At 40.2% G+C, this 12,518-nt stretch overlaps 1 protein-coding gene across 1 annotated transcript in view; it reads left to right on the top strand.

The window, feature by feature from the left end:
- The first annotated feature begins 2,317 nt into the window (after positions 1-2,317).
- LOC129370374 (metabotropic glutamate receptor 7-like) overlaps positions 2,318-12,518 on the top strand; it is a 101,727-nt gene continuing 91,526 nt past the window's right edge. The window contains exon 1 of the mRNA XM_055046331.1: positions 2,318-3,497. Coding sequence (XP_054902306.1) covers positions 3,009-3,497 — 489 coding nt within the window. The 5' untranslated portion in view covers positions 2,318-3,008. The remainder of the gene's footprint in view (positions 3,498-12,518) is intronic.

Here is a 12,518-nt window from a genome sequence, read left to right on the forward strand (position 1 = left end):
ATTGCACTTACCAAGTATATAATTAGCACTTTCTCACATAACCCACTGAGCATGTACTCATTAGCAGAGCCCAGCATTGATTATTGTTGTCATTGTGCATATTAGATTTACTTTGAGTAGCAAGAAGAAAGTACCTTTTTTAATTATTGCTTCAAATTGCCAAGTGAGTCCCTGGCTAATGCAAATTATCATAATCTGCTTTTGGTAAAACAACCATCTGTGCAATTAAATAGTTTGTTGATGGCAGTGTTCTGTCAGTGGGATGTGAGGCTTCCTTGCTCCTGGAGGTGTGGTTTGTTATTATCAGTGAGTGGGCCAACACCATGATGCATCTGTGCACAGAGGATAAGAAAAGTCTATATGCCTTTGTTGAAACGCCAGGTTTTGGTGGTGAACAAAATTATGACATGATAACTTATTTAGAACTTTCTCCTTTTTATCCTGTACAATTCAACCAAACAATTCTACTGCAAGGCAAAATGTCAGGTATGGAGACAAACGCAGAAACCAACCCATCCGTCCATCCATCCATCTGCTTATCTTTGCACGGTCATCAAGGGGTTGGTATGTCCAGCAGACATCCATCACAGTGCAACACAGAGAGACACTGCCAACCATCAGACCCACATTGTCGTTTGGCAGTGGAAGCAGCATGGTCTGGCATTATATCTACAATAAAATACAAATTAAAACATTCATCTTTGATAAAAAGAAAACTTCAAGTTTTTGCTAGAAAACTGAAGAGTAATTTTAGTTTTCAGCAAAACGAGTCCAAGTATACCCCCAAATCAGCAAAAGAATAAATATATGAATAAATATATATGTATTGTATAACTACAATACTTGGAATGGAGTATCTTGGCCATCACCTTCCTGTGGAATACCACTTGAAAAGTAAAAAAATAAAATAAAAAAATAAGGCTTCCATCACAGTCTGAGCTTTATCCCCTTGACTCTGATTGTCTCTGGTCGATTTTTGACCAGGCCAATCAGCGAACACAAGGCGAAGTTGTGACCAATGACGTTGATTTTATGTGATGTTTTAAAATTGTAGTCCGCCTGGAGTTTTAACAATGGCAGTGGAGGAAGTAAACAAAGTCATTTAGTCCGCGTTGGCCACGCTTCCAAATATTAAATTAACTTCAACAGCCGGGTCGTTCAGCTTGGAACTTCTCCATTTGCGGTGGTGAATGGTTGTTTCCAGCGCGGGCAATAGCTGGTAAGTTTCTTCCCGTTTGTCATGGGCAAACTTTTCCATTGGAATAAAATTTAAAACCTCAACACAGTCCATGCCTCGGTGAAGCAATCATTACTCAACAGCTGAGAGTGCAGACTCTCTGAACGAACAATGTGTAGTAAGGAGATGGTTTTTAGCAGGCTAGGAATGGGCTACACTGCAAAACTAAACCTAAACCTGAAAAAAAAAACTGATCTGGTTAAGCACTTACAAATAAGTAGGATGTTGATAAAAACCTTATAAAGATACTGAAGATGTTTTAAGTTGATTTCTCTTTGTTTTCAAGTTGGACTGCACAAAATCTTTTCCTCATTAAAGGTGAAAACTTTGTTGAAATGATACACAATGGTCTCGTTTTTTTACACCACAAAAAACTGGCATTTGAACAGAGGCTTGTAGAGTTTTTATCTCCACTGGGTGCATGTGTGCATTGGCGGGGTGTAGGTTGCACAGGATAGTCTTCAGAAGAAGGGTTGCCTGGGAGACCAGCCTGGAGCCCCTCTTCCTCCCTCCTCCCTGTTTTAAAGGTGCATCAGTAATTCATCCAAAACTATTTCAGGAAAGGCTCGGTCCTGTGGGTGAGGTGAAGCCCCTCATAAAACCTGCCGCTTCTCTGTGTTTTTCATAATGCCACCAATCTCGATTTCAAGCCTGCCATTGTCAACATCAAAAGAAAGGAAATGCTGAGTTTTTTTCTCTTTTTTTTTTCTCCAGTGTGTGTGTGTGTGTGTGTTTGTTTGTTTGCGTGTCTGTGTTTGAGGGGGAATTATAGCCTATAGAGCGAAGCAGGGACAGCCGCTCGCTTTTTCATTTCCTCATTATTTAAGCGTATATGCGATTTCTTTTCGTCGCCTTTCCCTTCTTAAGAGTCTGGAGACAACTTCCTGGAAACCTTGCTGTGTAGTGGTGCCAGTCCCTCGTCCTCACCCCGTCCCCCTCCCTCCCACTGCCAGCTGAGTGACGTCTCGCGTGGAGAGGAAAAAAGGGGGAGCTGAAAACTCGGCGCGCACACTGAAACCTCTCATTCATTTCGCCCTTAAATGCGACCGGTTGCAGAGACGGGGGGGTGGAAAAAAAAAAAAAAAAAAACACAGCCGCGGATTTAATTAGCTGGGTTCTCTCAGTCCTCTGCTCAGTGATCGCTCATTTGCGCGGGTATTAATCTTTCCTTTTTTTTATCTTACCGTCTCTCTCTCGCTCTATCCTGTGCTCTCCCTTTCTTTCTCTCTAGAGGCTGTGGAGATGATTATGCACCCATGGGAGACATACACCACAGCCGAGCCAAGCTTCACTGCGCGTCCGTGGAGTTGTTATGGCCGGGAAGAATGTCACCCACTTCTGCCTGTGCACAATTTTCATTTTGAGCGCAGATTTTGAGAGATAATCACTGCCCTCCCACCCCTCTCCTTTTTTTTGTCCCCCCCACGGAATTTTCTTGAATTGCGATTGTTGAGGTATTTCAGATTGGAGCAGAGCGCGGCTTGCCTGTGTTTCCAACAGCCAGTTAATCTTCGGAGTGTGAGCACTGATACTGTCCGTCTAATGGATGGGGGGAGCTGAATTACTGTCGGGGGCTTCACCATTCAACAAGCTGCGCTGCTCGCTCCTCCTGGCCGCACAGCGATGGGCGCAGTTTGCCTGAGCCTTTCATTCCGTCTCGCTTCTTCGGCCCAGCTTGTTGAATCTCCACCTTGGTGACTAAAATGGAGATTTTCTAACAAACTTCAAAAATCATCAACAGTCGACTCCATCTTCCCGACAAAAGTTGAGCATGTCGCGTCCGGGTATTTGCGTCTGGAGGCTGTTTTGGCTCCTGAGCGCCTTGGTGGATTTTGCGCTGCTCCAGGAGACCTACGCGCCACACTCCATACGGACACAGGGGCACTTGACCCTCGGCGGGCTTTTCCCGGTGCACTCCAGGGGACCCGACGGCACGCCGTGCGGGGACCTGAAAAAGGAGAACGGGATCCAGCGCTTGGAGGCCATGATGTACGCGCTGGACCAGATCAACCAAGACGAGCAACTCTTACCCAACATCACCCTTGGCGCACGGGTGCTTGACACTTGCTCGAGGGATACGTACGCTCTGGAGCAGTCCTTAACTTTTGTGCAAGCCCTTATCACAAAGGACACTTCAGACGTGAGGTGCACGAACGGGGAGCCGCCGGTGTTCGTCAAGCCCGAGAAAGTGGTGGGAGTGATCGGAGCCTCGGCGAGCTCGGTGTCGATTATGGTTGCCAATATCCTACGCCTGTTTCAGGCAAGTCTCTGAGCAAGATTTATTTATTTTTCTTGTGTGTGGCTTTCATTTTATTATTTATTTCAGCATTTTATTATTTATTGCCCACTACTGTGAAGAATCTCCCGGCATTTGTGCGCTTCAGGGTGGACAGAGGAAATGGTGCGCCTCCTCTTTCCCTCTGTGAGAAGAAGAAATAATAATAACGATAAAAATAATAAAAGTGAATATACTTCCCCTGCATAAGTTTTCATTCATATTCTGGTCGCGAATTCTGTCCACTTTATAAGTCGCGGGGATTCTGGAAGGGCAGGTGGTGTGAGTTTGAATGGCTTTCCAAACCACTACACGGTGTGGTTGCGACAGCTGAGTGTGCTGTTGCGCGTCCCCGGTGGTGCTGAAAGAACAGTTCCCGTCTGTTCCAGTCTCACTCCAGAGTCTGGATGAGTGGGCATTGACAGCCTGACACAATCACACCCAAACTCAACTGCCCCCCTCCTGAGAATAACAGACCTATTTCATGTGATTGCACATGATTATAGGAGCCTCTTGAAGGCTTATATATATATATATATATATAAACTGTTTTAAAACTCAAAGCCTAGATTACAGTTGAGTTGGCTTGCTTTTATCTCCACAAGGCCTCGCTTTCAAACTGTTTTTAGCCTTATTGAACTGGATGGCTGCAAGTCAAAGAGATTGAATGTTTTATTTTATTTTAAAAAAAAGGTGTTTGTGGTCACATCTCTTTATCTTGCTTACAGTCAGCTGCTGGTGCTGCATTCAAACAGGAAGAAGCAGCAGCAGGGCACCAATACACCAAATTAAATATTTAAAGCACAGCTCCATGGTAAAATAAGTAATTGGTTGAAACACAACGTAGCGACTCTTGCAAGTGTGCAGAATTGTGAGCAGTCTTTCCTGTGTTCATGGGGACAGTAGAGCAGGAGCTGGGATGTTTGTGCTAATGATTTGCGGTCGCAGATTGCAACTCGCAGACTTGTCGTGCAGTGTTTTGTTTCAGTTCAATTAGACAGAGCATTGACCTGACAGTAAGTATCAGTTAAACTGCAACTGGAAGACCATCAACATACTTAACAAGCTTTTAGCTCCTCCATATTTTCTCTTCTTATATGCACATAGAGAAAGTGCCACAAACATAATACCATCATTTATTTATTTATCGGCTATTTTGTGGGTTTTGAGGCTCAAGTGGCTGGACAGATGGACTCCACCACAGCTTTTAGTCTTGCCGCCACTTCACTTGTTAATATAGCGTAGGAAATTTCCATGATAGTAGTTGGTTAAAAAAAAAACACACACACACAAAAAAAAAAACACACACACACATTCAGTCGTTATTCTAACTTTATTTATTTAATTTATAGATGAATGTTCGGTTTTTGTTCATTAATCTGCAGGACAGATCACTCTCCTGTTCCCTCCAGTTTCTCCTCCTCCCACAAGTCGGATTCACACGTCTGCAAGCGTCAAGGTGTCAGAGTGTAGGTGTAGTTCATGCGCAATGTGGCGATGAAGCTCGGCTGTCGTAATCAAGCTTGAGGATTCTTTGGAGTGACAGCAGTTGTCATGCAGCTTCATCCATCACTCTGCGTCACCCGCTTGCTTCCCCAAAACTGTTCGCAGAGAGCGAGACTTAATCATTGTGCCAAAACTGCCACACCCGAGCGATGAGAAATTAAGCATTCCTTTGAAAATATTCACCTTAGGATTATCCTGCTTTTAATAATTCAATGTACTAGGTGGAACTGATAGAAATGCAACTTTTGGTGCCTTGACAAACTATTTACACACCTTAAATATTCATAGACTGTGACATTATACAACCAAAAACTTCAATGTTTCTGTTTTGATTTCATGATGTCAACAAAGTTATTTAAAGTTATGAAAATTTAAATCTTGGTTTTAATTGATCAGTGCTTGTTTGCTGTGTCCCCTTCAAGCCTTTTGACCAACACCAAATTGAACTACTTATGCGTTGTTTTAGACAAAAAAAAAATAAAAAAAATATTGATTTCTTGAGCGAAATCACAGCAGCTCAATCTAGATGCTAAAGCAGAGTGAGTACTCCTGAAGTTGCCCTGCTGGCCTACTTACCTCATTGTTCTCCCTGAATATCAATAGGTCATTTGGTGTCTCACTCCTGTGATAAATGAATCATCAGGGAAGCTAAATAATGATCGCAGATTTTATTGCCAGATTCCAAATATCATGGGCCGTCTATTCAAGACATGAGTGGCTGCTGAACTGTTAATGCTGGGAAATTGACATGAGGGATAGATTTTTCTGAGGACCCAGGAGGGTTGATCAATACTGTTGCCATGGTGAGGCCGATTTGCTGCTAAGATGTTTTTATTTCTGTGCCTTTCATGCTGCGTTGGAAATGAGAAGCAACAATGCCACACGAGGAAAAGAAATCAATCTGCAGAACTCAGGAATTGTTATCAGCAGCTATGATGTTTTGCACCTTTTCGAAAAAAAAAAAAAAAATTCCCAAACCCTTGTTTTCTGCTCTCGATCATAAGGAGAAGAAGGATGACAACACAGTTCAAAGGACAAGGCAACTTTTGTCCATTTGTTAGTTTTAGCCTCTTGAATGAATCATGAAATTGATTTTTATCAAGATGACATTTAACATCAGGGAGTGCGATCTGCTGTTTGGCATTGCATCTTTTCTGCTGGAGGCTGAGGGAAAAACCTTGTATTGAATCCAGGTGAACTCCGTCTTGTCCTCCTGTCGGGGGAAGAAGCCCCCTTAGAATAGCTGTCTAAGTGAGGCATTGATGTCCTCTGCTCTCAAAGCACTGACAGGCTCCAGTCGGCTCTCCTTTTTCACAGAATCATCGCTGTGACTGATTTGAAGGAGATGGAAGACTTGCAGTGTGATCCATTCAGCTGACAGTGGAGGAGATGGACACCAGAGGAATAAGAAAGGCTCGTTGTGTCCGTGTGTGTGCGAGTGACACTACAAGCTCCAAATATGACACTAAATACCAGAGGTTAAGTAAAGTAAGTTTTTTGTGGACTTTTGCTTTAGGCAATTAGTCATAACCCTGCTATAATATTCAGCCAGATGATAAATGATAAAAAAAAACGCAGATGGTGTGTCAAATATGCAGGATTATGAGTGGGTAATCATGCATAAGTAGGCACATATAGTGCAGAGCCTTGCAGAAAGCACATTTTCACATTTTGTCACCTCACAGCCAAAAGCTACTATGCTAAGATATGCTGTGTAATTTGCTGTAATTTTATGTGTCAGACCATCACATAGCAGTCTAAATCATGAAGTGAAAGGTGAATGATACATGTTTTTTTTTAAAGTTTAGCAAATGAAAGTACACTCCGAAGGACTGTATATCAATTGGCTACCATCCGAGCATAGTTGTTTGCATTGAATTTTACATGGCTGTAATTTGGGATACTGGATTAATAGAAGCTGAATATAAATGTACACCGAGTTGTGCACGCGTTGAAAAAAAAAGTCACGAATACCTTTTTGTCAGTATATCAAACAAAACCCCAGTGAAACACTTTATAATTGCAGTTTAATACAACAGACTGCGAAAAAGTTGTGGAAAGTCCTCTACATGCTCACAAACTGCTATAATAAAATTGCTGAAGGACAGAAGACAAAAGCGTCGTGTGGACGTTTAATAAACCAAATCACTGATTTCAGCTTTTGTGTTTCCTCTCCATCTTTGCTAATGGGCTGCTTCTCGTGCCATTAAACACAGTCTTGCCCAAGTACAGTTTAACTTTTACAACTCTGTAAAATATTGAAAGTAAAAGGAATTATTTCTGTTCACATTATTGTACATACCATTCAATAGAAAAGTCTGTTGCCTTGCTATTGTGCACATGTCCCTGTGGGATATGAGGGAAGTGGAACTGCAAATGTTTCTAACACTATTAGCTGGAACATACAAGAAATATTGTTTGGATATTTTTAAAAGCTCCCATAAGGAAATTCTGCACGATCTACCCTGTGGACTGATATTAAAGCCGTGTTGGGATATGGATGACTACAATAAGCTACCAAACAGGACCAATCATGGCCAGGCATTCATTAGCAGGGTGGCTTATTCAAGAGAATTAAAACATGAATCATAATGTTCAACCCATCTGTAGGGCAGTGCAGTCAGATAAATAATGTATTGAGTTACATTTCTTGCTTCTTAAAGTCATAAAGTCCTGATGGTTATGGGAAGGAAATTATTCTTCATAGAATTTTAAAATAATCCTTTAACTTATATTCTTTTAAATATCCAGCACACTTCTTTTATTTGCAGCAAAGAGCTACTCTGTTTAGTGCTCAGTTCGAGTCAAAAATAAATAAATGTTGCATCAAAAAGCAATAAGTGAACAGAAGAACAAGTAGATGATTTTGTGTTTCACTAGTAAAGCTTCAACTCTTTTTAGATGAGAGGGAAAAAAAGGTTAAACCTTAATACATTCTGGTATGAACACAGTTGTTAAAACCTGTGACACTTTATTATGTAAGACAACTAGGGTGCTACACTTTAAATATACTTTAAGGAATTAAATTAAAATAAACAAATTTCATTTCAGAAGTACAAATTTAATCAACTTTTAGAAAATCTGATTGTTAATTTAAGTTTCTTTATTCACTAGTAAAAGCTAATACATAACTAATGCTACAGAAATAAATGTTTATTATAAAGTCACTGCTGTCATCAGACCTTTTTAGAACTTTCAGTCATTACTTTTGATAATCTAATTCTTCCTAGAGGTCAAAACTTAAGTTTATAATTGTCCTTTTTCTGTCTCTTCGTCTCTCTGGATCCTTCTGCGGTTCACTCACTTTTCCTGCGTTGTTTCGGATCATTAACCTGTTGATAGATCCAGAGAAGAGTTATTTTCAGAACTCTGGCAGAGCCCAACTGTACTTCTATTAAAATACCACAGCATTTCAGAGAGTTAATAATGCAACACACTTTAACAACTTTCCTAGGGTTTTTGGAAGGAAAGTAGATCCACAGCATTTTTCCCTTCATACTCCAGAGTTATAAAAGGTCTCTGACCTCGCATTCATCCATGCACATCTACCTGTAGTCTTGTTTGACTAACAGTGAGCATAGTTTTAACTCAAAGTTCCTGTACTGTTTAACATTTTGTGCTTGTTATGAAGACTTGGCCATCCCAAGACACAACCGTTTGCTGGAGCTCTGGAGTGTTTTAATTTTCTTTTAGTATTTTTATCTTCCTGCTCACTGATTTAAACCGTAAAAGATCGCTCTGATTGTAAGTGTTGGTAGGGAATTATTTGTTCTTACTATTTCCTTGACTTCTGTGAGCGTTTGAGAGTTTTGTGCTTCAACGGGCAGCAGACAGATGATGTTGGGATGGATCGTGGAGTCACTTTATATTTTTAAACCTTGCCTGTTTTTGCTTCTGTATGAATAGAAAAATAGAACATAACTCCCAAAGATTAACAGACATCTGTCGTATCTGCAGGTTTTTCTGTCTTGCTTTTTTAAAAGGAAGCTTAATTGAATTTCCCTCTATGTCACACTGCATTCACAGCCCCCAAAAAACAAGCAGGAATGGATTACAAAATAAGTTATCACAAACAGACTAGGATCGATAGCTAGATAGACAGATTCATAATTCATCTGCCTCACAGGAGGTTTTGCTGTTGACTTCATGTTCATGATAAATTGATATTTAACTTTTCCAAAACCTAAGATTTACCCATTAACCGGGTTAAACAGCTTCTATAGCTGGTTGATCTTGTTCAGCATTGTTGAATGGGGTTGGTGTGGTGGCTTAGTGTTGGCAAAACACACAAACAACACTGCGTATCACTTTAGTGATATCACTGATATCATGCAAAGTGTTGTTTAGGAGACATTTTACTGCTTATTTGTCTTGTATTCCTTTCAGAATTATTGGAAAATATGAGTAAACATATAACAACATAAGCATTTGAATAGAAATCAGTGGGCCGTGGCATACAAAGCTGATATTTTAGGACACTATTACCTTCAGTTCAGTGACTCCTTCTACTGGTCATAATTTGAACCCTTTAGGTATTTTGACCAAAATAAACTCGAATTGTCAAAGAGGAGTTGACACATACACTGAAGCAAGTAACAAGGACGTCATGAGAAGTGGAGCTGCAAGTATGCTAACAATGGCATTCTACAAGATGACAGTAACACGCCTTTTGTTTGGTACTTAATGCTTAAACGCTTCTACTTTTGCAGCTCAATGTCCATGGAGTCATGGTGAGCTGCACAACATCAGTTCCTTCCCGCCCCCGTTCCTCCCTGGAATTACTTGTGTTCTTCAAGCATGCAGTTATACAAACAGGAAAGCAAACAATCAATACTTACTTAAGGAAAGGTCACTGCCACCTGCTCCTTCAAATTTGCTGGTGTGTCGGTGAGTATTGCTGTTTTCTGAGGGCAGAGTTCAAACACATTGAACTTTTGAAGAAGTCAGCAAGGAGAGAACGGTTTATGTCCCGAAGCAAAAGCATTCTGGCTCTGAGGGTGAAATGCTCGAGGATGACTGGAGGATGCAGGTGAAAGATTTGTTTTTAGGGATATTTATTTGGATGCTAGGACACAAACACATTGCCTTAAGAACATTCTTGCATTTTATCACATTACAAACAAAAGCATTGATGTATTTCATGAACCAAAGCAAAACAGCACTTTGTTTTCAGGAGTATTTACAAGTCTAAATCTGAAAAGGGCCACATGCATTTGGACTTATCCACATACTCTGACACCCTTTCATAAAATCTAGTTGTCACCTTATTAGCAAATATCATCTCTGTAATTGTATTTTCAACATAACTCAACTGTTCTATGTGGCCCTCAGAGTAAGGCATATATCAACCAATGCCAACAGTTAATTTTATGTTTAAATTATATTTGGGAGTTTGAATTTTAGTATTTTCATAAGAAAACTCCAATGATAAAATGTTGCAGCTATATATAAAGTTATATGGACATATAGGTGAATAGCTTGAGCTGCTGGTGCGGTGTTAATAAAATGAATAAATTCAGCCGCCGTTAGACAAGTTGTCATTGCTGTTGACACAAAGCTGTTGGGTCAGCCGCCTGCTAAGATGAATTTGTGAACAAGTAATATTAATGTTATTCCCTATGGCCTGGGGGGCAGGGTTAGCTTTATTATGCAGCAAAGTAATAGCTTGCTATATGAAAAATATATTCTCTAACAAAAGAGAATACATTTGTATTCTGGTCTTCTTTTTTTAACACATAGGAGTTTGTTTATTGCTCTTTTGTGTGGCTTACAGCTAATAAATGTTGTTTTGCTGTCTTTAATAAGTACCATGCCTGACTTCTACATCAATTTAGGCATTTGGTTGGATGTTCTCAACAATTCGACTCTCTATAAGGTCGTACTCTGTTGTGCTGCATTTGAGATCACAACAAATGCCGCTATAAACTCACATTGAGGTCACAGCCCAACCACTCGGAACCGATCGTCTCAGTCGCTGTAAAATGTGACAAGAATATAGGAGTATCAGACTTCGTTGGAAGTTTTGTGGAGCTTTTTTTTTTTTCTCTACTGAGCAGAAGGAGCCAGAGGAGAGGAAACCCCATTACGTCGCATCCTCTTACGGGGATGAGTGGAAAGGCACAAGGAGGTCTCTGCCTGCTGCTGCTTCTCCTCTCAGTCATTCCTCTGAAAAGTAAAACTTGATTTGAAAACTTGGTTCTGCAGAAATCCATCCAGTGTGGAGTGAAAGGCACCACCGTGGATCCCATTGTAGTCCGTTCAAACAGCATCATCTGTGACCTGCGCAACATTCAGTGCAGGGCATCAGTTTCAAAGCCTCTCAGCTGTTGTGGTTTTATCTTCTGCATGACTAAATAACATCCAGCTCTTATGTAAGTACAAAAGGTCTGTAGAAATGAGTAAGAAGTTTGCCTTCTAAATATGATCTTCTCCTGTTTTTTGTTTTTTTTTTTACAAGCACTTATCTCGCAGTCCCACAAATCTGCGTAAATGAGTCAAGTAAATTTGCTAAAAGGCTGCTTTTAGTGCCTCCTTTCAGTGTGTCTGGAGCTTCAAAACGCAGCATTGAGTTTCCTTTTCTGTACTTTGTTCTCTATTTTATCAATCTCTGAACACTTTCTACATCCAGCTCTGAAATCAAAAGGCACACTAGAAATTATACTGCACTTAAGACTAATATGGTGCATTTACTTGTCACAGAGAATTCCCTCTTGGGACATGAAAGGGAAAAGGCCAATAAGGTATGAAAAAAAAGAGAAACACACGAGAATGTTTACCACATTCCTAAGCAATATAAAAGTCTTTAATGAAAATTTTCAGACACACTTGCGTCATTGGGTAAATATTCAGTCACACAAAAGTGGCTAAAGGAAGTGGTGGGGGTAAATAAGTGAAATCAATTGATTTAAAAAAACAAGAAAAATATACATTTTGGCAACAGAATCCTGGATCATAAAAACAGGCCTGATGTTTTTCATCAGTCAAACTTGTATGAAGCATCATTTAAAAAAAAAAAAAAAAAAAAGCTAGGTCTGGGCATACAATGCACGGTCGTCGTTGTTTGATCTATAGGACTACATTGCAGAGTTCAATAATTCACAGCTCACAAGTCATGTCCTCGCACCCTACGACCTGATGCCCGGATGTGACCTGACTGCTCACACTGTCTGTGCATTCACTACATATAACCTTGAATTCACAGTTACAAAGAAGAAAAAGATAAATGAGGTGAGGAGATGCTCGCCTGAGAATAAAAGAATGCTCAACAAAAGCAAACATGCTTCCTTGGCCTCCCATCCCATTCTGTGTGGAGAAACTTCAACTTTAACTTCATTATAGTTAGCTGCATTCCTTTACTGCAGTTGTTTTGTGTTTGAAAACATCTCAATTTATGCTAATTTGAGGGAGATGAGGGAGCCTTAAATTAAATATGGAAGGATAAATGCTTTGGGAAAAAAAAATTATATATATATTTATATATTTTTTTATGCATCTCTGAAG

This window comes from Poeciliopsis prolifica, unplaced genomic scaffold, assembly GCF_027474105.1.
Source record: "Poeciliopsis prolifica strain line A6 unplaced genomic scaffold, Auburn_PproV2 SCAFFOLD023, whole genome shotgun sequence".
NCBI lineage: Eukaryota > Metazoa > Chordata > Actinopteri > Cyprinodontiformes > Poeciliidae > Poeciliopsis > Poeciliopsis prolifica.